Genomic DNA, 23340 nt, shown 5'->3' with positions numbered 1-23340 from the left:
TACACCAAATTACACTAATTTGTTCAAAATTTTGTAGGATTTCTCACCTTCAAAAATAAAATTTAGAGGTAAATTTCAAAATTTGTAGGTGGGACTACACTAAACCTAGGTTTTTTTTGAGCAACCATTTCTGCAAGCAATCACGAGCTTCTCACTCTCGGGCCCCCTCTCATTCTCTCTCTCTCTCTCTCTCTCTCTCTCTCTCTGTGGCACCTCTGTGACGTTGAACTCGCAGTGGCGACATTGGGCGTTTCCTGCCCTTCTTCGTCTATATGCAAGTCTTCTTTCTTGCCTGTCCGTGCCTTCAAGGTCGAGGCAAAGAAAGGCGAATGGCTCCCCGGTCTGGAATCCCCTGCTTACCTTGACGAAAACCTTGCTGGTGACAATGGCTTTGACCCCCTCGTCTTGGCTGAGGATCCTTCCAACCTCAAATGGTATGTGCAAGCAGAGCTTCAAAATGGAAGGTGGGCAATGCTTGGAGTAGCTGGCATGTTGATCCCCGACCTCTTGACAAAGATTGGTGTCATCAATGTTCCTGCATGATATGATGCGGCAAGGTCGAGTACTTCGCCCCCACTTCCACTCTCTTTGTGATCGAGTTCATTTGCTCCACAATGTGGAGGTGAGAAGATGGCAAGACATCAAGTACCCTGGTAGTGTGAATGCCAATCCGTTCAACCCTAAGGGTTGGATACCTTGGAGGCATCTTCAACCCCTTCAACTTCCCTACTTCTCTGGAATACAATGAGAAGGATATTGCAAATGGCCAGCTTGCTATGCTGGCCGTCCTCGGCTTTGTGATCCAGCAGAACATTATAGGAAAGAGCGTTGTTGACAACATGTTTACCCATCTGGCTGACCCATGGCATAACACTATTAATTAGACCTTGCAAGGCTTGTAAATGTAGCTATGCATTGTCCTTTGATCAATGTGCTTCATGTAACTGATCTCTTAGAGTTGTAAATTATACTGTGTCATTTTTGGGGGAGAGAGAGAGAGAGAGAGAGAGAGAGAGAGAGAGAGAGAGAGAGAGAGAGAGAGAGATGGAATCCTTTCTGTATGTATAATTTGTGCTTGGTGCTGCCTTTGTAAGTTCTGTCTAAAATAAAATTCTGCATGTAATGGAACTTCTCAAGAAGACAAGGCAAGACTAGTTCATGATGTCGAAAAATTTCTTGCTATTTTAAGTGCTGAAAAGGAGGATGCCAAGAAGGACGATGAGGAAAGCGCTAAGGTTGCTTCTATTTCTAATAGTCCATTGATCTAGTGGAGAGCAAGTTAGAAATGCCCGGGATGCCATATCGACTCCATCGGATAACAACATAGCTACCTCAAATGGCAAAGGAGATATTAATATTGGCCTTCACTTATTATCTGCAGTGAATGCTTTGAGTTTTTATAAGGATGGAAACGTGTCGTAGAGGGCACGAGTCACTACGGCTGCTTCTGATGTGTGTGGTATCGAGCCGATGGAGGAGAATCCGGACCGGGCTTGGTTTGTGAGTGTGCCTGTAGATTGTGTGCCATTTGCGATAGCTTTAGACATGATACTACATTCTGAGATTGAAAATGGAGTGGCCTATCAACAAGAGCAAAATGGCTGTTTTGTAACAGAATATAATGTTCTTTCTGCAGATGCGGAAACCCATCTCCCATGGGCAACAGAAGCATTAGGGTGCTTACTGGAAGTGGAAAATCTTTGGATTCGCAATGAAAAAGCTGTCACCTCTTTCCATAAAGATCACTATGAAAATATTTATGCAGTTATTGCAGGGGAAAAGCATTTTACCCTTTTGCTGCCTACATGTCTTGACCGCCTTTACATACGACATCAGCACTCTCAGAACCGGAGCTATGGAGAGAGAAGTTTGTTATGTGGCTCGAGGTCGTGCACGTTCTCATATCTGACAAACCAGGAGGTAATGTTCTGCTTTGCTGATTGAAATGCACCTCTCATCTTGCTTCATTCTCTATGTTCAGGCTTACCCAATTTTTTTTTTTTTTTTGAGTACCATAGGTAAGCCAACCGTACTAGAGATAAGCAAAGCTTTTCGCCCCTTGCTCTCTGATGTTTTCTTATTTTCATGCTCTTTTAGAAAAGGTGTGTAACTTGGAATTCCAGAATCAGGACAATGTCTCCACTATGCAAATCAGGCTTTGACATGCATAATGCAAGGGTATGGCTATGCTCCAACTGCTGGCCTTTTCCAGTCTCGTGGTTGGGGGAAGAGCAGGTTGGTATGCAAATTGTGGAATCTCGAGAATTCTTGTGGACAGTGTGGAGCTCTGAGCCACTTATATCAAGTGCTGCAACAGAGGCCATTAGACGTCTGAAAGGATCAGGAAGGAGTCGGTAACGTTATACCTCACTAGTGAATGTGATGGCAGCTGGTTGGATTGACAGGGGATTTACGGGGGAGCTGGCAGCTAAGATCATACTTCTAAAGACGAAAAAAAGGAGAGAATAATCAGTCTGGCCTCTGACCCCAGCAATCGCAAAGAGGTAAATCCATCCAAGTTGTTGTATGGGAAATGTTTTATTTACTTATTGCACTCAAAAATGTTTTGGAGGAACCCAGATGTCTAATTGTCAGTTGTCATTGTGGAAAATGCTTGGTCGATATTTATATGTAGGTGTCATGCTTTTGATGTCATGTTGTATTTGCTCGGTCTCTACTAACTAGCAAACATGCCAAGTTGAGAAGCTGGGAAAAAAAAGAGAACGAAAAATACTGTTGCATAGACATTCAAAATAAATTCAAGCTGTTGTTGCTATGTACGGGATGCTGGTTGCTTTAGACTGATGTTACACACACACAGATTCCTACGTATGCATATTTATATATATATGCACTCACAAAGAACAACTATTAACATTATTTTGAACCTACACATTAGGTGTATCATTAAAGCTTATTGAAGTATTTTAGTTTACAGAGGGACACATAAAGCGCACATAAAACCTCCCTTCAAATAGACCCTTGGATTGGCTCATTTACCCAATAAAGCTAGTTGTTGCTGTCGGTTTTGGCTCAAGGGTCACATATTGATGAGCTGCTACTTCTTAACGTATTGCAAACTTTGGGTGATTTACCAATATATCATGAAGCCCAGCTGTTTGTTGATTCTTTATCTGGCTTAGGCTCCAAGCTAGGTTCACAAATGCACGAGGTCTTGCTTACAATATTGGCAAAAGTCAGGCAGGTTGATGCAGTTAAGATCGAGCTTGATCAGCTTTGATAGGTCGTGTCAAGGTGGCTGCATGCTCAAAGTGCTTCAAGGAGCTAGCTTATATGGAGAGCATCTTGAGGCCATATAAAGTAGTAGGATTCTTGCCTCCGTGCTTGGGATGCTTGCCATCTTGTCCACTACCTGCTTGCCATCTTGTTCACTACCTGCTCCACTGTACTTTCCTCTAGTTGTCACATGGTCATCCTGCCACTAGCTAGGCCAAAGCTTCTCCTCTTTGTGTTATGGAGCAAATATGCCCTCTTAATTTGTTTGTAGAATGAAAATCCCAAGTTGAAATGTAGAACAACGGGGATGAAGAGAGTGAAGAAGATGCTACTATGGAGGGAAGGACAAGGAGGTGGATAGATTGAGAAGGTGTCATAAGCTTCTTACTTCAAAGATTACTATAGGATAGGCACTATCCATTGTAGGCCAACAAGACGCTTGCTAGTGTGCGAGAAGCTTTGGCAAGAATAGTAAGGAATCTTTGGTTGGTACATGGCTCACTAGCATCCAATCAATTTGTTAAATAGTAATGGTAGAATTTTTTTCATCTCTACTCCAAAGAAGTTGTAGTTTGTTAATGATTTGTTTTTCCATCACTAAGCTCAAAGAAAAGTCTTTTAATCTTGAAGATATGTCTTTTCTTCCCTACTAGGGGGTCTTTCTACACTCAATTGGATGCAATCTATCCACAGTCCTCTTCCTCTTCAGTTAGGTCTTTTTGTTTAAGCAAAATCCTCAAGGCTCACACTCATGCACATAGTCAATATCGAGCTCAGGACTTCAATCATGAGGTTATATGTCATGTGCTTCTAAATTGTCATGTTACTAGTGAGTTACTAATATGCATAAAATAGTGGGTCATTACATTCCGTACGAAATCCGTATGAGGGGGGATGGCTCATTGTGAGAATGTCCATATCTTGTCCGTATGTAGGGGGGTACGTCAGCATGTAAGATACCGTATATAGGGGGGTTTTTCTAATTTGGATGCACGCAGGTGACATCCCTCCATTACTAATAGTGAATCCCTCGGGGGCCGTACTGGGCGTGCAGTGCTCGGCCCTCGGCTATCTCCTCCGCTTCAACTCCCTTAACGAACTACCGAAGGTGAGGCTTCTGTAGGTCTTTCTTGCAGTACCCGTCCATGCCTGTGAAGGTGTGCATCCTCACTTGCCGCAACGATCTGCACATGACCACACCTCCCTGGGGCTTCATGATATGCCAACCCAAGTACGCTTTCAAAAAATTGCCAACAGCCTTGATGGAGGTCGAGAAGATAATAACAACCATCTGGAAGTGGAGGTGATTGAGCATTCCTCCCTTCTCGAGTGCGAACAAGCCCCTCACACACTCCCTGTCAACAAACTCAGACACGTTTGTGAAAAGTTTGTAGTCAATGTCGCCGTTGCCAATCCCGACTGTGATTAAAAGCTGCAGCTCTGTCGCTCTGGTAATGGAGGGGGCTGCCTCGTCGGCCCGAGCCTTGCGACAATGCCTTGGCCTCGACCCTTCCCTGTCTACCACTGCGTCGGTGGAGGCATCGACGCGCAGCCACTTGCAAGCCCGACTGTCACCTGTTTCAGCATTGCTGCTGTTCAAGCGTGCTTTCCGCTTCATTTCCCTTACGGATGTCGGTGGCTGAGGCGATGAGGACCCTGCAGGAGGCCTCGCAGCAAACGTTTCTGAGACCCCCCCCTTCTGTTGCAAACTTCCAGGCAGAATTGAATTTCGCCATCGCTCCCTCGTAACTAGTATTATAGAACGCCTAAAATGTTGCACAAACAATCAAGAAGAATAAAGGACATGTTATCTCAGTGTGGCTAACTTATCGGGCCCTTAGGGTAGATTCTCACTACTCAAGTGCAGTCTTGCATCAAGCTTAATCTCTTGTCTCTCAAATTCACACTGCTGTTGCCTGTAAAACAACAATCAACAGGGAGATTAGATGGCTGGTATGATGTGTGGTCCCAAGATCAACAACTCCTCACATTGCCCACTGCAAGGCGCATGGAAGCTGGCTGCGCTCGGAGTTTGAGGTTGCCCATAGGAGAGGTGGTTACAAGTTTATTGGTGAATTTTGAAGTCCCTGATGGATTCTACAAGTTCATCAAAAGGAGCCACCAACTAGAAGTTATACCAGGTTGAAGGTACACCAGTTTGCATATCAAGGCATGATGGTGATTATGTGTATGCAGCCTGAGGGCTAGTGGAAGATAGGGTTTTGAAGGGCAAAGCGTGCTCTCTGAGCTAGGCTCTATAGATCCCAAATCAAAGCTCAAATGACAAAGTTATGGCCACTTGAAGTTTTCCTAGGGGTCGGGTTTGTATCAGTTTGCCCGCCTTGGGATGCATCCATTCGATGTTTTCTCAGCTCACCAGGGCTAAAGATACTAGTGTTGGGTGCAAGCTTCAAGGTGGACTTGAATATTCATCAATTAGGTGTGTATGCGTTGATAGGAGTTTTTTGGTTCGAAGTTTACCAACCCATGTATATATGGTGTGCTCGTTTTTTCCACTTTTGAGTGTGCTATGGTTGCTTATACAGTGTTGGGCAAGGCCAATCTTTAATGTATGCTCTTGGTTATGGTCTACAGCTCGCTATTTGACCAGGTTTGCAAGAGTTCAATAGTGTTAAAGTTGAGCATGAATCCTCAACTAGAGGGTTGGGCAATGATGATAAAAGGGCCAAGAAACCCTATGATCGACAACTTTCCTAATGATTATGCAAGTGCTAAAGAGAATTCGAGGTGTATCTAAGAAGAAGCCTCAAAGTTGAGCTCATTTTGATCAGTCTGGAGTATGTTTAGAAGCTTTAAATCGAGCATCATGTAGGACAATCTCCAACGAGTCTTGGAAATGGCCTTCCAATTGGAAGCGTTTGTGTATATTGCACCATCTTGGAAGACAGATGAAGCATTGGAGTGTGCTCGGCCAAGCATTATGATCAATGTTCCCGTTTTCAACTACTTTGCATTTATATGTCTCTACGTCGGCATGGTTTCTTTGTGAGGTAATCACTTCACTCGAGGTGCTTTGACGAGCTAGGGTGAGAAACTCGAGTCAAAGGCTGTAGTTGCCATGGCTAGGATCGAATGCTCAGTAGTGGGGAAGAGGGAAAGGCTTTGAAGCTCAAGATCTTGAAAGGGGGAGGTTAGTGGGAACCCGCCCTTGATTAAAGTTTTTTTTTGAAGCCAATCTGAAAAAATGCAAGTCGTTAGAAATGATTGAAGGAGGCGTGGGCAGGAAGTGGGCCGCCACCATGAAAGGGAAGGTGGACAGGCTATAGGGAAACGGATTGGAGCATCAGAAGGGGCTGCACTCAGAGAAGCTAGGGGAGGGTGAAACGCTGTTTCAGAGGGGGGCAAGCCTGGATCCAAATAAAAAAGAGAAAATGCCGAGCTGAGCTGCACACAAAAAAGGGCAAGCTCACTGTATCGTGAGGAGGTTCAAAGAAGCTGGGAATAAGAGAGATGGGTCTGAGGTCGGGCCGTGATGCCTAGCAGGATCAGGAGGAGGCCGATGCCTTCCACATAGCGCTGCAGGGCCATCCTGCAGGAGGGAGAGGGGAGGCCGCAAGCAATTGCAGAGAATGGAGGGGCTGACCATGGACTGCATGAGAGAGAGCAAGAAGATGGCCATGCCTTGGCATGTGAAAGGGCTGGAAGCCGCATAAGGAGCTCGCAATAGAGGGGATGCAGGGCGAGCAGGTAGAGAAGGATTCAGAGAAGCTAGGCTCGCTCGCCTGCAGCAAGCACATAAGAGGGGAGCGGCCAAGGCTCGCCGGTAAACAACCGACGGCTGCAGAAGACGCCAAGGAAGAGGAGTGCCTTGGAGAGAGCTAGACTGGGAGTTTGGCGGGTGTTTTTTACGTAGGTTGCAATTGCAAAGAATGGGGTTATGTTGCAACACGTTACTCCACAAGCCAAGAGCCAATACTGTTTTCAAGCGCTCGGTGATCTCGGGCTCTCGCTCCCTTCACATCAGAAAACGACTAGACTTAATGTCAATTTTGTCCGTAATGTGCTCACAATCCATTGAAATTCGCTACCCTGAGTGACACTGAGGCACATGGCTAATGATCTGTAGTGTGGAAGTGCCAACGGTAGGCATTCCAAAACCGAAGTCAAGACTAGAGGTAAGGAAGCCATGGAGCTCTTCTAGCTAAGTGGTGGCGGGTAGGGGATGTAAGCAGTCTGAAGCAGTGTGGCATAATTGATCTCATATGGGAGGCTCTTTGTAGCGATTCTGGACCCAACACTGTGGTTCACAATTGAAGCCGAGTTGAATGAGGTCAATGAGAGGTCCACATACTACATGCATGCCTTGGCCTTGAGTGGTGCGTGTAAGTTTATAGGCTTGAAGACGTATATCCTCAGTGGGGACACACACTCATATTCTCTCCAAACTCAAGTGTCCTCACTTACCGCAAGGTGGTGCCAATGGGAGCCTTAGGGTGATAGAAAGGCTTGAGCTCTACTATCTATTTGAATGCTTGACTATATGGGCGAGCTATTGAGAGACAATATCTTGTTCTACCCTTTTTCTTGTCAGTGTAAAGAAATTTGCAGTTGAAGTTGGTAGGATATGGTTCCCACCCTCTCCCTCATGTGGGGGCTATGTTTGGTGCGTAAAGAAATGGAGTTGAAGATTATGCATGAGGAAGATTGAAATGGACACTTTCCTTACTGGTGTCAAGGATATAAATGAGCAACTATTTTCTGTAGATGAAGTCATTTCTGACAGTTTCCTTGTAGACTGTTCTTGATGCTTTGCCAAATTCATACCAGACTTTTGCTAATACTTGGAGACTTATGACCCAAGGAAATCCAAAAGTTGTCAAGTTTGATGCATTATGCACATTGCTGTTACAAGACTCACTTTTCAGAAAAAACATGACAAGACAATGTGTAGTTGAACGGGCTTTATTGTTGCCCAAAGAAAAGGTGGTAACAACAATGTAACCACTTCTCATGGTTCTTCTGCGACGCTGAAAATCCTCTATTCCTAATGCTTCTACTGGTAGCAGCTTGTTTGGGAATTCTAGTGATAAGAGCGAAAAGAAGATGCGTTTCACTTGATCAAGCAGTGTCCGAAATTGAAGACAAAAGAGGCTAAGAAGAAAGAGGTTGCATCAACTACGGGGCCCAATACAAGTGCAGCTATTGCAGAGTCTTCTCTGAAAGGAGATTGTGATGGTGATATAGATGCAAAGTGGGCTTTCAGTGTAGAGTTTACTTATGATATTGATGTCCATGATGCATGCATGTCAATTGCTATAGATTCACATGTGTGGTATTTCGATAGTGGTGCTACAAAGCACATTACCTCACATCGTGATTTGTTTACCTCTCTTGAATCTGTTCCTCATGGGGGGGGACACTTACGGAGCGAGCTCAACGAAGCGAGCTTTGGAGCGAGCTTTTTTTAAAATTTCATCCTACCACCACTACCTCCTATTTCCGCCCCTTAGCACCTATCACCACCACCACCCTAGCCCACCATTGGTGGTTCGTGGTGCTAGCTTACTACCACCATGTGTCACCCCTACTCCTACCACCACCGCCCATTGCAGCCCCTCCCTCCAGTGGAGTAGCCAAGGACCTCTCTCTCTCTCTCTCTCTTCTTCTTCTTCTTCTTCTTCTTCTTCTTCTTCTCTCCCTCTCTCTCGACATTAAAATTATCTTCTCTCTCTCTCTCTCTCTCTCTCTCTCAACCCAAGGCATTAACGATTTTGCTAATGCCATCGGTTCTTTTTTTATCAGACCCCTCACCCCTCCCCATCTCTCACTCGTGATTTCTCCAACCCATTCCCCCTCTTGCCCCTCCTCCCCCCCCCCCCCTCTCTCTCTCTCTCGCCAACCCCTCCTCCCATTCTCTCTCCTCATCCACATCCACATCCCCTCCTCTCTCTCTCTCTCTCTCTCTCGCCAACCCCTCCTCCCATTCTCTCTCCTCATCCACATCCACATCCCCTCCTCTCTCTCTCTCTCTCTCTCTCTCTCTCTCTCTCTCCACCCGCCTCTCCCTCTTTCTTCTCTATGGCCCCCCACCTCTTTCTCTACGTCCACCCATCTTCCATCTCTCTGGCCCTTCTTCCCCCCCTCTATCTCTCTCTAAAAAAGAGAGGCACCAACGATATCGCTAGTGCCTCGCTTTTTTTAATTGGCTCTCTCTCTCTCTCTCCACCACATTGTCCAATCCTAGAGAGAAATGAAATGAGATGGAGTAAAATGTTATATTAACCAAAATGGAATAAAATGTAATATTAAGCATTTTCATAAGGCCAAAATGACCTATGAGATCAAACTAATACAATCTTGGTGGATCTAATACAAGGCATGGGTACAAAATAAAATGAGAGAGAGAGAGGGAGAGGGAGAGGGAGAGAGAAGGAAGGGATCGGCCGGTGGGGAGGGAGAGATAGATTTTATTATCGTCCTCGAATGTCAAATATGACCTATGGGATCAGATCCGCAATGGAGAGTCCACACCATGGCTGGGAGAGGAAAGTTTGTAGGTCTAAGTCATGGCTAAAAATGTGAGTGAAGAAAGTTCGGATGTGACCACAAATTGAGCACTCTAGTAGTGTGTGGTACTCAAACTCTCAAATTTATAGTGAGCATAATGTGCAGACTCGATTCGACTCTTCTCCATTGTTCGAACGCCCTTTCTTGCATTGAAGGGAGTGGGAGCTAATTGAATGGATGTGATAGTGTGTATCGTTGACAAGGGGATCAACTCAAGCATGTAAGGGTAAGTATAATTTCCACTTTCAGCAAAGAACATGGTTTTGTGATTGGGGACAATATGGGTGGTGTAATGCATGAAGAGTGACCCCCCAAATTTCTCTTGGACCATAATACATTGGTGTCGTATAAAAGCTTCATTCAATAGGGAAGTCTATTGAGGCATTATGTGGCAAGTGTAATGCATCCCATCTTCCAAACCGCGTCTTCATATCTTCTCGAGGAGGGGGGCATGGGGGGAGGGGAAGAGAAGAGGGGACAAAAATTATGAGAGGGGAGAGTGGAGTGTGGTGTTTTTTCTTTTTTGTAAAGAGAAAAAGAGAGGGAGTGCAAGAAGGCTTAAACACACAAAAAAGAAAAAAAAAGTCCTCAAAGCACTAGTGATATTCCTATAGTGCTTTGAGGACTTTTTTTTTGGTTTAATCTTCCTAGCACTCCCTCTCTTTTCCTCCTAGGAAAAAAAAACATCACTCTCCACTCTTCCCCTCTCACAATTTTTGCCCCCCGCTTTCTCACCCCCCCCTCTTTCTTACCATCCCTCCCTCTTTCTTCTCTCTACCCCCATCTCTCTCTCTCTCTCTCTCTCTCTCTCTCCCCCCAAGTGCAACCGTTTTTCGACTTAGTAGATAGCAGTTCACTCTGTTGATTATAACTTCTTCATTCGAACTCCGATTTGGGTGATCTATAGCTTCAATTGAGGAGCACAATGCCCTCTAAACATTAATGTAAAGACAAAAGAAGTTAGAGTTATGGGAGGAATTTCGTAGCAGCATTTTTGAAGTGAACAGATTTAGGAAAGTTGACTCTCATCTCTTTTTTTTACATACAATGTTTTCCGCACTCGCAAGGGTTCTTCTTCTTCATCAAGTTTCATAACCATTGTGGAAAATGATCCAAAATCTCCTAAGTGTATAGATAACAACACAATCACTCAACCAACGACATTGAAAACCATGATCATGACATACTTGGTATCATTGCAAGAGACCGTAAACAAACAAGGTGAAGGCTTACACGCACTTGCAATGGAGAATGACACACTAAGGGTACTTGTGTTGAGAATGAGAATCTCAAGAGGACACTTGAGATGCAAACAACACATTTGATGCAACTTGAAGAGAAAATGAAGAAATGTAGACGCTCTCCTGTGGACTTGAATGCTTTGAAGGAGCGCATGAGCAAAGTAGAGCATGACCATGTATTGAAAGATGAAAAATTTGACACCACTATGCGACATGAAAAATGTATGCACAAACAAGTCTTGAGCTGATGTATGTGGTAACAATGTGGTTCCTAATTCCTCACTCATGTAAGGTATGGTTCAAATAAAGAATGTTGAGAATGTGGATGTGGAGGAGTTGAAAGAACGAAAGCGACGTTCTAAGAATATTGTTATTGGTGGAATTCCCAAAGAGAAGTTAGAGACACCTCCTTCTCTTGCCATTGTTATCGAAGATTTCTTCAAAATCCACTTTGGCATGTTCGGAGTTATGATCTATGGAGCACATAGAGTGGGTAAGCAAGGAGCTCCTTGCTCGGGAGAATGGCCAATTCTATGCACCATGTTAGATGAGACCAAACAAAAGATTGCCCTTGATAATAGTTAGGCTGGTGTTACACTTGGACGGGGAATGGATGGCCATGCTGATTTGGCGTTCGCTTATTCGCCGTTGCAAAAAGAGAAAGCTAGCCGCGAGAGGATGTCAGAGGGGCGGCCTCGCACGCCTGGCCAACTTTCCAAATGCGCGGCCATCTGCAAAAGTACGCGCGCGAAAGCATTTGAGAGGTTTTGAGCCTTGATGTGCAGCGCTAAAGGTGGATGATGTACCACTTGGGCTATTCTCATTGCTTGAGAGGAAAGGCCAATGTTTTGTACATGTCCCAATGTGACAGCAATGGACTGGCCACACCTGTAAATCACACTTAGGCGGGCGTCCTAGTGTGACATAGGCCTTAGATCTCTTTGAGGGATACAAATTTTTTTGTATATGAAGATTGCACTATTAAGTAAAAAAATATGTGTCGCAAGGCATATGAGGAAAAGAATAAGAAAAACAAGGAGATCTCTCACAAAGACAATGTGCCCAAGGAGGAGGCAAGTCCCTCAAGAAAATAGGAATGCGTGACCTATGAGACCGAGTTACAATTGCAAATATTCTTTTGGAATTGTAATGGATACCCATGGAATGTGGGGATTGGCATTGATGAACTAACAAGCAAAGCCAATGTTGTACTTCTTGTTGAAACTTGGGAGCATGATACACAAAGGATTAACGGCTTGGAGGATTACATTATACATTCATTGATGTGGTCAAAGAATCTCAAGCAACGAAGAGGGCAAGGAGGGGTAGCATGTATGGTTAAGAAAGGATTGAAAGATGTTGTATCAATTGTGAAATATGACAACTATAAACTTTATGTATGGGTGAAAATTATGACACCAAAAGGGCACCCATTTTTGTAGCCGGTTGCTACATTCCTCATTATGATTTTCCCTTTTATGCTTGCATGGATAGAGATCAGCCATATTTTGATTTAGAAGAGGATATTGCTTATTTCATAGGCGAATGAGATGTTATTGTATTTGGGGATTTGAATGCTCGCACAAAAACATTGCAACATTATACTCAACAAGTTAATGTCTTTTAAGGGAGTTGGAGGAAGTTCACTTGTATGATCGTATTTCAATGGATGAGAAAGAGTCGGATTACTATAGAAAGTTACTTTTACACATGTGTAATAGCACATGTATGCTCATTGCCAATGGTGTATCTTTGTGGAGTGGAACCAATGGATTTACATGTAGGAAACATATGATAGGGATAGTGTGATTGATTATATGCTACTCTCCAAAGCCATAATGTATCGCATAAAGAGTTTTATGTTTGGCCAATGGACTCTGGAATCCGACCATCGTACCTTATTTATTGACCTTTCATGTGGAGAAGCAACTAAGCATGATAATCTTAGCCAAAGGGAAGAGAAATTATCAATATGTATGGATTTCAAACGAGCACCAATGTACATTGAAATGGTTGAGCAAAAGTTATGGACGATAAAGCTTCAATATGATGCACCATTGGAAACTAAATGGGAAGCTTTTAAGAAAGTTATTTGTTATTGTGTTGAAGAATGCTTTTCCATAAAGAATCACCATGGTATCAACAAAGGTAGATCACGCAAAAGGTGGTTTGATAAAGAATGTCAAGATGCTCGAAAGTCCTTGATAAAGCTTGATGCAACTATGGATAAAGACAACTATCAAAGTCATTTACACACATACAAGGTATTGATTCAAAAGAAGAGAAGAAGATGGGAGTAAAGCAACAACTTTTTCAAGTCCAAGAAAAGGCACATGCACGATGAAGATTTTGGAGAAACTTGAGGAGCAAGCGTGTTGAAAATTTTGGTAACTTGAGTCTTGTGGATATGTATACACATTGTAGGCAATTATATGAGCAAGAAAATGCTGAAAAAATGCTATTTTATGGTTCACTTCCATGTATGTCCTCTTTTTTTTACTATTGAGGATGTATGCGGTGGAATTGAAAAGTTGGCCACTTGTAAAGCGGGAGATCTTCAAGGTATCAAGACGGAGATGATCAAATGGACGGGAGATTTTACCCATGAGTGGATGTATGATATGTTCAACCTTGCACTTCAACATGATATGCCTTATGATTGGAGTACTGATTGGGTTTAGAATTTTCATAAAGGAGGGGATGTAAAGAATGTAAACAAGTACCGGACTATAATGATTGGGTCTCTTATGGTGGCAAAGTTGTTTGGGTGCATAATGGAGATGAAATTGAGTGATTGGGCTGAAGAGAATGATAAGCGTGCAAAAGGACAAGGGAGTTTTCATCGATGCCATAGCACCATTGATCATCTTGTCACTCTTCGTCTTCTCATGGAGGAAAGTAGGTTGAAAGGCAAGCGATTGTATTGTTGTTTTGTAGACTTTAAGAAAGCCTTTGATATGATTCCACGTAACAATTTGTGGAGAAGGATGGAAGAATTCCAAGTACCATGTGAGTTTATGCTTACGGTTCCTCGAATCTATAAGAAGGCGATTTGTCAATTGCGCATGAGAAGAGAAATTTCAAATTTTTTTTTGAGCAATATTGGGGTTAAACAAGGATGTCTGTTGTCACCAACTGTCTTTGGTCTATGCATTAATCAATCGGAACAAATGGTACTTAAAATTTATGCAAGAAGAAGGCATTGAAGAGGTCACTATTTGCAATGTGGTAATCATGCTTTTGTTGTATGCGGATGAGGTAGTGCTTTTAGCACACACTATAAAAGATGCATAAAAGCTTATGGTTGTCCTTGAGAACTTTTGCTTGCATAGTGAGCTGATTGTGAATGAATCCAAAACAAAGGTTATGCTTGTGAAAACCAACATAAGGAGAAGTCATGCATTGTGTACAACAATGAGACACTTGAAGTTGTTGAGAGCTTTAAGTACCTTGGTCTTGAGGTTTCGTCCAATCACAAGTGGCATGAATGTGCTATGCGTCATTTGGAAGCATGAAAGAGAGCATATTATACATTTGAGAACACGGGAGACATCAAGTGTTGGGTTCTCAAGAAGTATCTTTTTGATGCATTGGTGACACCGGTTCTTCTTTATGGAGTTGAAGTGTGGGGTGGAAGCATTTCAAAGTCTACTTGAAAAGAGTTTGAGAATGTACAAAAGCATTTTCTTACAAACTTTCTCTTACAAACTTTCTCCAAGTTAAGACACAAACACCATATATGCTCCTACTTCTTGAGTCGGGATCTCTTCCAATTGAGGTTATGGGCACGGAAAGGGTTGTAGAGTACATGAAAAAGATGCATCAAAACCCCTCACATTGACTTCCTACAATTGCATGGAAAGCAAGAAAAAATGTTCAAAAGATGCATAAAAGCAAGATCTTGAGCACAGGATGGATGCAAGACATAAAGAAGTGGTTTGGGAGATAGGATGCATTACACTTGCTACATGATGCTTCAATTGACTCTCAAGTAAATGAAGCTTTTCTACATTGCCAATGTAATACGGATTGGGAGAAATCCGGTGGGTCACGCTTCATACATTACACCGCCCATATTGCCCCCAACTACAAACCATGTTCTTTGCTGAAAGAGGAAACTATACTCACACTTACTTGCTTGAGCCTTTCCCCTTGTCGGCGATACGCACTATCGTGGCCATTCGGCTTAGCTCCCATTTCCATTGATGCGAGACCAGGCATTGGGGCAATGGAGAAGAGTCAAATCAATTGTGTACATTATGCTCAATGCAAGTTCGAGAGTCCGAGTACCACACACTACTAGAGTGCTCAGCTTTTGGTCACATCTGAACTTACTTCTCTCACATTTTTAGCCCATGACTGAGACCTACACACTTTCCTCTCCCAGCCATAGTATGGGCTCTCCATTGTGACTCTCATCACTAGAATTTTAGAGCATCAAGAGTCACTCATCATCCATACACATACTACATCACATGTAACTTTGATCACATAGGTCATATTTGACCTCCGAGGAAGATAAAAATCTCTCTCTCTCTCTCTTCTCCTCCCCCCCCTCTCTCCCCACAGCCCCTCTTCGCTTTATCTCTCTCTTCCAATCTCCCCTCTCCACCCACCCACCCACCCACCCTCTCTCTCTCTCTCTCTCTCTCTCTCTCTCTCTCTCTCTCTCTCTCTGGGACAGGAGGGAAGGAAAGGGCCTGGTGGCAAGGATAGAGAGAGAGAGAGAGAGAGAGAGAGAGAGAGAGGGGCCAACGAGGGGGAGAGAGAGAGAGGCAGAGAGAAAAGGGGGCAACAAAAATTGTGAGAGGGAGAGACGAAGAGGAAGAGAAGGGGACAATTTTTTTTTAAAAACTAGACCCTCCCAAAATCACTAGTGGAAGGGCATGGTGGAAAGGGGGGAGAGAGAGAGAGAGAGAGAGAGAGAGAGAGAGAGAGAGAGAGAGAGGGGTTATAGAGTGACAGGAAAAGAGAGAGGAAGAAGGGAGTAGGAGAAGAGGACTTTGGGGAAGGGATGGTGGTTGCTAGAGGAGGAGATGGAGGAAGAGAGGGCGGTTAGAGAAGTAGATGGAGAGAGGGAGTGGAGGAGAGGGGAGATGTTGAAGGAGGAGGAGGAGGAAGAAAAGAGGAGGAAGCACATGGGCGGCGAGAGGAAGAAGGGGAGGTAGGGAGGGTGGCCCTTCAAAAATAAAAAAAGCCTTGCTCTAAAGCTCGCTCCGTTGAGCTCGCTCGAAGACCTAACTCCCACATGGGAATTCAGTCACTTGTGCCAACAATGCCTCTTATCCAATTCAGGGAGTTGGAAAGATTGTGCTTATTGCTACAAATGGCAGTTCTTTCACACTTGTTGATACATTGTATGTACCTGGGATCAAGAATATTCTTTTGTCTGTATCTGTACTTGATGGACTTAGCCTTGTAGTCAAATTTGTGGATGACAAATGTACAATACATGATCTCAATTTTGGTGATGAAAATGTTGCATCTGGCATTTTATGTCGTGGGTTGTATAAGCTCCCTTTGTATGACAAGTGTGGGCAGAATTTTGCAAATGCTGTTGTAGATTCAAAGGTTGTTTCAGATGCAAAACGTTGGCATGCACATTTTGGGCATCTAAATTTTGTCAGTTTGCTGCGTTTGCAAAAATCTGATATGGTGCTATTACTGATGTAGATGTACATGATGTACTTGATGAAGAAAGGGATGAGAATGAGCAAGCTAGAGGTATGCCTAAATGGTTGGTGCATACTTTGCATGACAGTAAATTGGATGCACCTTTGTTTAGTCATACTCGTTTAGGTTCTCGCCATGCATCTTACGCATCAGCTTGTTATGCTTTGCTTGTGTTTAGATTACATGATGTTGAGGAACCTCTATCTTTTGATGAAGCACCGAATTCAAAAAATTGGATGGTTGCCATGTAATCTAAATATGATGCACTTATAGAACATGACACATGGACTTTATGTGATTTGTCTTCTAACAAAAAGGCCATTGGTACAAAGTGGGTTTACGAGTTGAAACACAAGCCGGATGGTGAGATTGATTGCTATAAGACTCGACATGTTGCAAAGGGTTATGCACAACAAAAAGGCATAGATTATGAAGAGACTTTTTCTCCCACTTGTCGTATGACTACTGTGCATTTTCTAGGTGCATTGGCAGATCATTTTGGTTGGGATGTACATTAGTCAGACATTGTTATTGCTTTCTTGAATGGTGACATATTTGAGGAAGTTTATGTAATGCAGCCTCACGGTTTTGTCATTAAACGGCACGAAGATAAAGTGTGTAAATATAAGAAATTTTTGTATGAGTTGAAGAAATCTCCTCATGCTTAGTATGAGAAGGATGACACTCATTTGGTCACACGAGGATTTTGTAACAATCCAACAAAAAGAACATTGTACGTAAAGAGTGAGGGTGATGTACTTCTCATTGTGGTTCTCTATGTGGATGATTGATTTATCACTGGACCAAATGAGAGACATATTGTTGAATTGATTTGAATGCCTTATGGCTGATTTGGGTGTTGGACAGGACACCGCCAACACTATCTACACTGACAGTCAGAGTGCATTGGCAGTTGAGAGGAACCCAATTTTTCATGCTCGTACAAAGCACATTGAGGTACAGTAGCACTATTTCAGGGAGAGGCTCTCAACAGGAGAGATCAGCTTGGCTTATGTGCCAACGCAGGACAACCTTGTAGCTATTTTCACAAAGGCATTGTCTCGTGAGAAGTTAAAGCTTTCCACAAAGCTTTGGGCTTACTCCCCTTTGTGGACTGATCATGTCCTTAGGGCATGGCACTTCCCTATACTCTAGGTGCCAAGTGTCGTTCACTGCATCACTCCGAGGGGGGATTTGTTACCATATACATGTGGTAGTGATGTGTAAACACACTTAGAACTGCCGGGGCATTTTTTTCCTAGGAGGTTTTTTCCCTGTGCATTGTAAAATACGCCCATCACTCTAGGGATATCTTATCTTTCCATTCCACACTGAGTAATATACTCTCCATTGTGTGTCTTGAGCTTCCTTCGTCTTCTCCAAGATCTGTGTGTTTTCCTGCAACCCTAATTTCAACAAAACGGGGCATTTGTTTGTTTGTTTTGGACACACATATAAAGGGATCCATCATTGTATATAGAGAGAAAACCAAGCTCTCTATAACCAAAAAGGACTTTCTCCAATTCTTTTGATTGTCTCTCCAATATTGGCTATTGTGTGCAAAAGTGGGGGTGAGTGTGTATGCAAAATGGGAGAGAGAGAGAGGGGGGGGGGGGGGGGGGGGGGGGGGGGGGGGCGTCGTCACTATATGTAAAACCTATACATCGTGTGCATTCAAGGAATATTTATAAAACCCCTTATCTATGAAATTTTCACCAATAAAAGGGACCTTGTTTCTATTCAATCTATAATTTTAGTTTCAAGATCACTTTTTCAACACCCTTTTGTATGTGAAAATGTGGGAAAATATAGAAAAACATAATCCCTTTGTTGAACCCAAGTGATATGCATTCTTTTATTCAATTGGGGCGGGGGGTGGAGAGAGAGAGAGAGAGAGAGAGAGAGAGAGAGAGAGAGAGAGAGAGCGAGCTTGAAATTGTGCCAAGGAGTGTGTGAGTTGTAAATCCTCTAAGATCTCCTTATTGTTTTTTTTCTTCTCCATATGCTTTATACTATGTGTAAGTGACCTTGGAAGCCAGAGAGCTCTAGATACATAGGAGGGTGTGAATATTGGGGGAAGGGAGAAAGAGATTGATCTAGGTTGAGTTGGGATTTGTGTACATAATTGTGTGCGCATTCTGTAAAGAGGTGCAAGTGATATTGGAGTTGTCAATCTAGAAGATTCAAGAGAGATTTACAAATTGTGAGAGTGTGTGTACAAGGGGATAGGAGTGTTGTGTGAAACTTCGGCTATAGAGAGGCATATTGTGTGTGTTTTGGGTGTGTTCTGCCTTTCCCTTTCCATCTTCTTGTGCCCCCATGGAGGAGCATTTGATTGCTTCAAGGTGAATTTGTTATTGAGGATGTTGCAGAATTTGGGTCTAGTGTTTACAGGTGATGAAGATGCAAATGATTTTTTGGTGAATTATAAGTTGTTTATGATCTCATTGTGGATGGTGATAGATGAAGCAAAGCTATAAACAATGCATTTTGTCATGCGAAGCAAAGCAAAGGCCTAACTGAATGGTGTAGAAGCTACATACAAGAAAGATTGGCATGGAATCAAGGGCAATTCATATGCAGATTCAGATTCAGGAAGGTGGTTTTGGCTACTAAAATGGATGTAAAGATCAAAGGACTAAAATAGGAATAAAGTGAAATATGTTCAAAAGTAACATATGTTAGATTTATCTAATGGTTCTCTCGTGTGTAGAGTAATACTCACATTGGAGTCAATTTAGGTAGATTATATAATAATTTCTTGCTTTGTGTAGAGGTATTCTCACACCTAGAAGAGTCTTACATAAGTAATCAATTATGATTGCTTGCCATGTGTAGAGTTACACACACTTGGAGCTAAATTAGGTAGGGTATTTAAAGATATCTTATTTTGTGTAGAGTTTACTCACACTTGGAAGTTATTGAGATAGATTAAGTGATTTTTTATCACGATTCAGGTATAGAGTGAAAGCTCACACTTGAAACAAAAACGGTATTTAGAATTTAAAGAGGTTGAAAATCTATGTTTTTTTTAAAATGATAGAGAATATAGTAATGTAAATGGTACGAGAGTTTGATTTTAGATGTGTATTTAGTAAATAGTGTTGTTTGAGTTTGGAGATCTTAAGAAGATGGTAAAAGGATATGAGTGGAGCTACGTAGAGGAATTGGTCAGTGGAAAGACTATATCAAAAGTTGAGATGTAACACCTGCGGGCCGTCATTTTAGCGGAAATGCACACAGGATAAAAGAACATGTGTTCAAAATTCTGGAAACGTGGCAACTTGCAAAAATCTTGTAAGTGCACGTGTGCATGGATGCGTGCGTGTGTATGGATGCGTGTGTGCATGGATGCGTGCGTGTGCGGTGCGGTATGGTGCGTGCGGGGAAGGGGAGGAACATGAGGAGAGTGTGGGTAGAGAAACCTTAAGAAGTAGTGTGAAGAGTTCCTTATTCATATGTATATAATAAATAAGGATATGTACACGGTGGGCGGATAGCCAGACACCAAACATTCGGCCCGAGCAAAAGGTGCAATACTTGCTACAAATGCTCCCAGTGTAGCTGCTAGGTCGAGCCTCGACATTAGTAAGTCGAACATGGGACGCTCCAATGCTGACAAAATCTGCACAAACCTAGCTGTACTCGCCTCCCCTACGCTATTTGCAATCTCTGCATTTTCAGGACCACCCATCGCATATGGATGTGTCAACGCCGACATTGGGATGGCTACATCCCTCTCACCTATAGGTGGAACTATGTATCCTGGCACCAACTCATCGGCCACTAGCATAAGCATATCGAAAAACTCCATGTCTATCATCTTTGTCCATGTTTCTAGGGAGCAGACCTGCTACCTCTACCTGCACAAACTCTGACAACACTTGATGTGTCTCACTAGAGCATTGTCTCCCTATCTCTGTCTCTACAGAATCTACTGACACGTCCTTCACAACTAAATGCTCTGTCTTGTGAGAATGGTGGAGCTCACCTGCAAAAGAGACATGTCTTGTCTCTCGCTCAAAGAATTCCAGCAAAACAAATCCGAGACTATGCCGTCTTGAGCCTCTGACACATGCATAAGATATATCAGTCCGATGCGGGCTCATTTGGAAATCACTAATGAACCACAATGCATCTAGGAAGACTGCTCTCTAAGCAGTATCTGACAACAAAAATCTTCTGACTGTCTCACTGAGATCAAGCTCTATCTCAGCTAAGGAACATAGCACACAAGGCGTAGTGTGTATGATGCACCACTTGGAAAAGACAAACAAACATCTCCAAGACCCTCTATGCTAAACGTCAAATAATCGGCCAAGTGCACACAACCAAGAATCCCACTAGAAAATGTGTTGAACCACTCACAACATGGTGTGACATGGAAAGAGGCATCGCTATCTAGTAACCACTGTGAAGAAAGTGTGCTATCAATAGATATATCTGCAAGAGGTACACTCGGGGCAAGCATGACATCATTGTCACTGACATAGACTACCACTGTAATTGCCTCTATAACATGTGTCAAATCCATATCTGCATCTCGTTGTTGTTTCATACGTCTGAAACAACGGTGCCTAGTGTGTTTTGTGTGACCACAATGCCAACATCATACGTATCGGCAAGAATGAGAACGTCGTTTCAGATTGTCACACATATTTTCTACCATAAGTGAATGCCAAAATGGCAACAACGTGGGAGATCGCTCGAACACTACACAATCATGAAAACCATGACCAATAATAGAAGACATATTTAGGGATTATTCAAGTCCCGTTTTTTAGATGATACTTAAAATTAGAGTACTTTTCTAAAGTTTGACCTTATGATTTTTGGGGAGACCCTTTATGCCATATAGAAATGAGGCACTATCCCATGAATAGAAGGCTCAAAATTAAGTTTGATCCTGGCTTTTTTTTGTGTGGGATATTAAGAAGAGGAGTAAAGTTAACTTTGCTTTTCACATGCCTCACTTAAACTAGCAAGTGGATATGCTCAAACTTAATTCAAGGCACTAGTACATGGAATATGGGGCTCAAATGTAAGTTAAAGATCAACTTGTTGTTTCTATGTAGGATACTAAGATGAGTTTGACCCTAAGTGTCTCACATGACTCACCTAATAGAAAGTGGGCATGCAACTCAAACTTAGTTCAAGGCACACAAACTAGTTTTTACTAGTTCCCTTTGAAATGAGCCACTAACACACCTACATGTGAGTCTTTTTCCTCACTTGTTGGCGATACTTCTTAGGATGCCTCAAGTGCCTCTCATGAAATAAGTATGAATCTCATACTTATTTCGAAATGCACATTGCAGATCCAAGTCCTATTTCCTGCCATATAGAAATAAGACAATGTCCCATGGATAGGAGGATCAAACTTATGTTCAATCCTTAAATTTTGGTCCTACTTAGGACACTCCATTGGAAATATAATACAATCTTGAGCCTCACTTGCCGCTCACATGAAAGTACTTATGAGCCTAATATCATAAACTTAGCCTTAGCACGTAGACATAGGCTCAACACATAGCTATATTGTTTGTTTCTGTATATACAATGACAATTTTGGAAGCATGGTTTAACATTGTTGATATGGAAGAGCTACTTCTTTATGAATAGCTCTTCCATCAAAAATTGTGCTAAGTAAAAAATATAATGCCTTTAAATTTGAGGCATTTTTGAAAAATGCTACTAGAGTTGAAAGCATCATCAAGGATTACAGTGTTAAGAAACATTAGGATAACAAATAAGAAAGAAAAAAAAACTTTTTCATAAGGGCTTGCTTGCTAAAGAGACTTTCATAGTGAGGGTATGATAAATGAGGATGATAACACCAAGATAACAAATGAAGAACAATAAGATATTAAAACGTACTCCCATTTATGCAGGAAATTCATATCACAACAAGATAAACGTGATCTCAACAATGATATCAACGGTCTAGCCCAACATAATTGTATCCTTTAACATTGTGTTTCCTCTTTTACACGCCTTGTTTCTCTATTGCAAGTGTATTCATTTACTTGCAGAGATAGCTTCTTTGATCTTAAAAAAAGCATCATGTAAGTCACAACTATATTTATCGCAACAAAAGCTTTCTCATGCATTTTTAATAACTGTTCTACCTTCAATTGCCTCAAGAGGTGCTTTACCCAAAGAAGTATGCACAATATTGCTATATGCATATTCTAATAGAGCCCATTGATTGCTCTAGTCTTCTTCTGTGACATAACCTTTTAGTAGATCAAGCATATTGGACTTAACAATTTCACTTTTCCCATTCATTTGAGGATGATAAGACAAAGAGAAATTAAGCTTTGTTTTAATATTTTCAAAGAGTCCCTTCCAAAAATTATTGGTCATTCTTGGATTCCTATTGGAATCAATACTTGTTGGCAAGTCATGATACTTAAATATTTGTGGAAGATTCTGAGAAATTCTCGTCTTCAAAAGCTACATCAAATTGTTGGATGAAGCTCAAAACTTTGTCAATCTTTCCAAAGGTCCCACCAAAAGAAAGAAAGGTAACACTTTTGCCTCCTTTCTTGAACTTTTGCAAGCGGCTAGCTCTCTAGGCTAGATGAGAATGTGATGACCTCTTCTTTTGGAATAGCTACTATCTGAATTAGAAGAACTTTCAAATTCAAAAAAACTTGAT

General features: G+C 42.3%; 1 protein-coding gene across 3 annotated transcripts; it reads left to right on the top strand.

Moving 5' to 3' along the window:
• Positions 1 to 386: 386 nt before the first annotated feature.
• LOC147440859 (uncharacterized) lies at positions 387 to 19308 on the top strand. Of its 3 annotated transcripts, none has more exons than XR_015184291.1 (4): positions 387 to 557; positions 1637 to 1920; positions 2098 to 2504; positions 19143 to 19308. XR_015184291.1 is itself a non-coding variant. In XM_086482665.1 (3 exons), exons 1-3 carry the CDS (start codon positions 530 to 532, stop codon positions 2356 to 2358), a joined length of 573 nt encoding a protein of 190 aa, XP_086338791.1. In that variant the 5' UTR covers positions 387 to 529; the 3' UTR covers positions 2359 to 2601. The 3 variants fall into 3 exon arrangements, 1 of the variants encoding a protein (XP_086338791.1); XR_015184292.1 differs by lacking the exon at positions 19143 to 19308 and adding an exon at positions 16680 to 16703; XM_086482665.1 differs by lacking the exon at positions 19143 to 19308 and having other exon boundaries at positions 2098 to 2601.
• The last annotated feature ends 4032 nt before the right edge of the window (positions 19309 to 23340 follow it).

This window comes from Adiantum capillus-veneris, chromosome 15 (assembly GCF_014529385.1).
Source record: "Adiantum capillus-veneris isolate H3 chromosome 15, ASM1452938v2, whole genome shotgun sequence".
Lineage (NCBI taxonomy): Eukaryota > Viridiplantae > Streptophyta > Polypodiopsida > Polypodiales > Pteridaceae > Adiantum > Adiantum capillus-veneris.
Note: the sequence above shows the minus strand (reverse complement) of the source record. Positions and strands in the feature narration are given on the sequence as shown.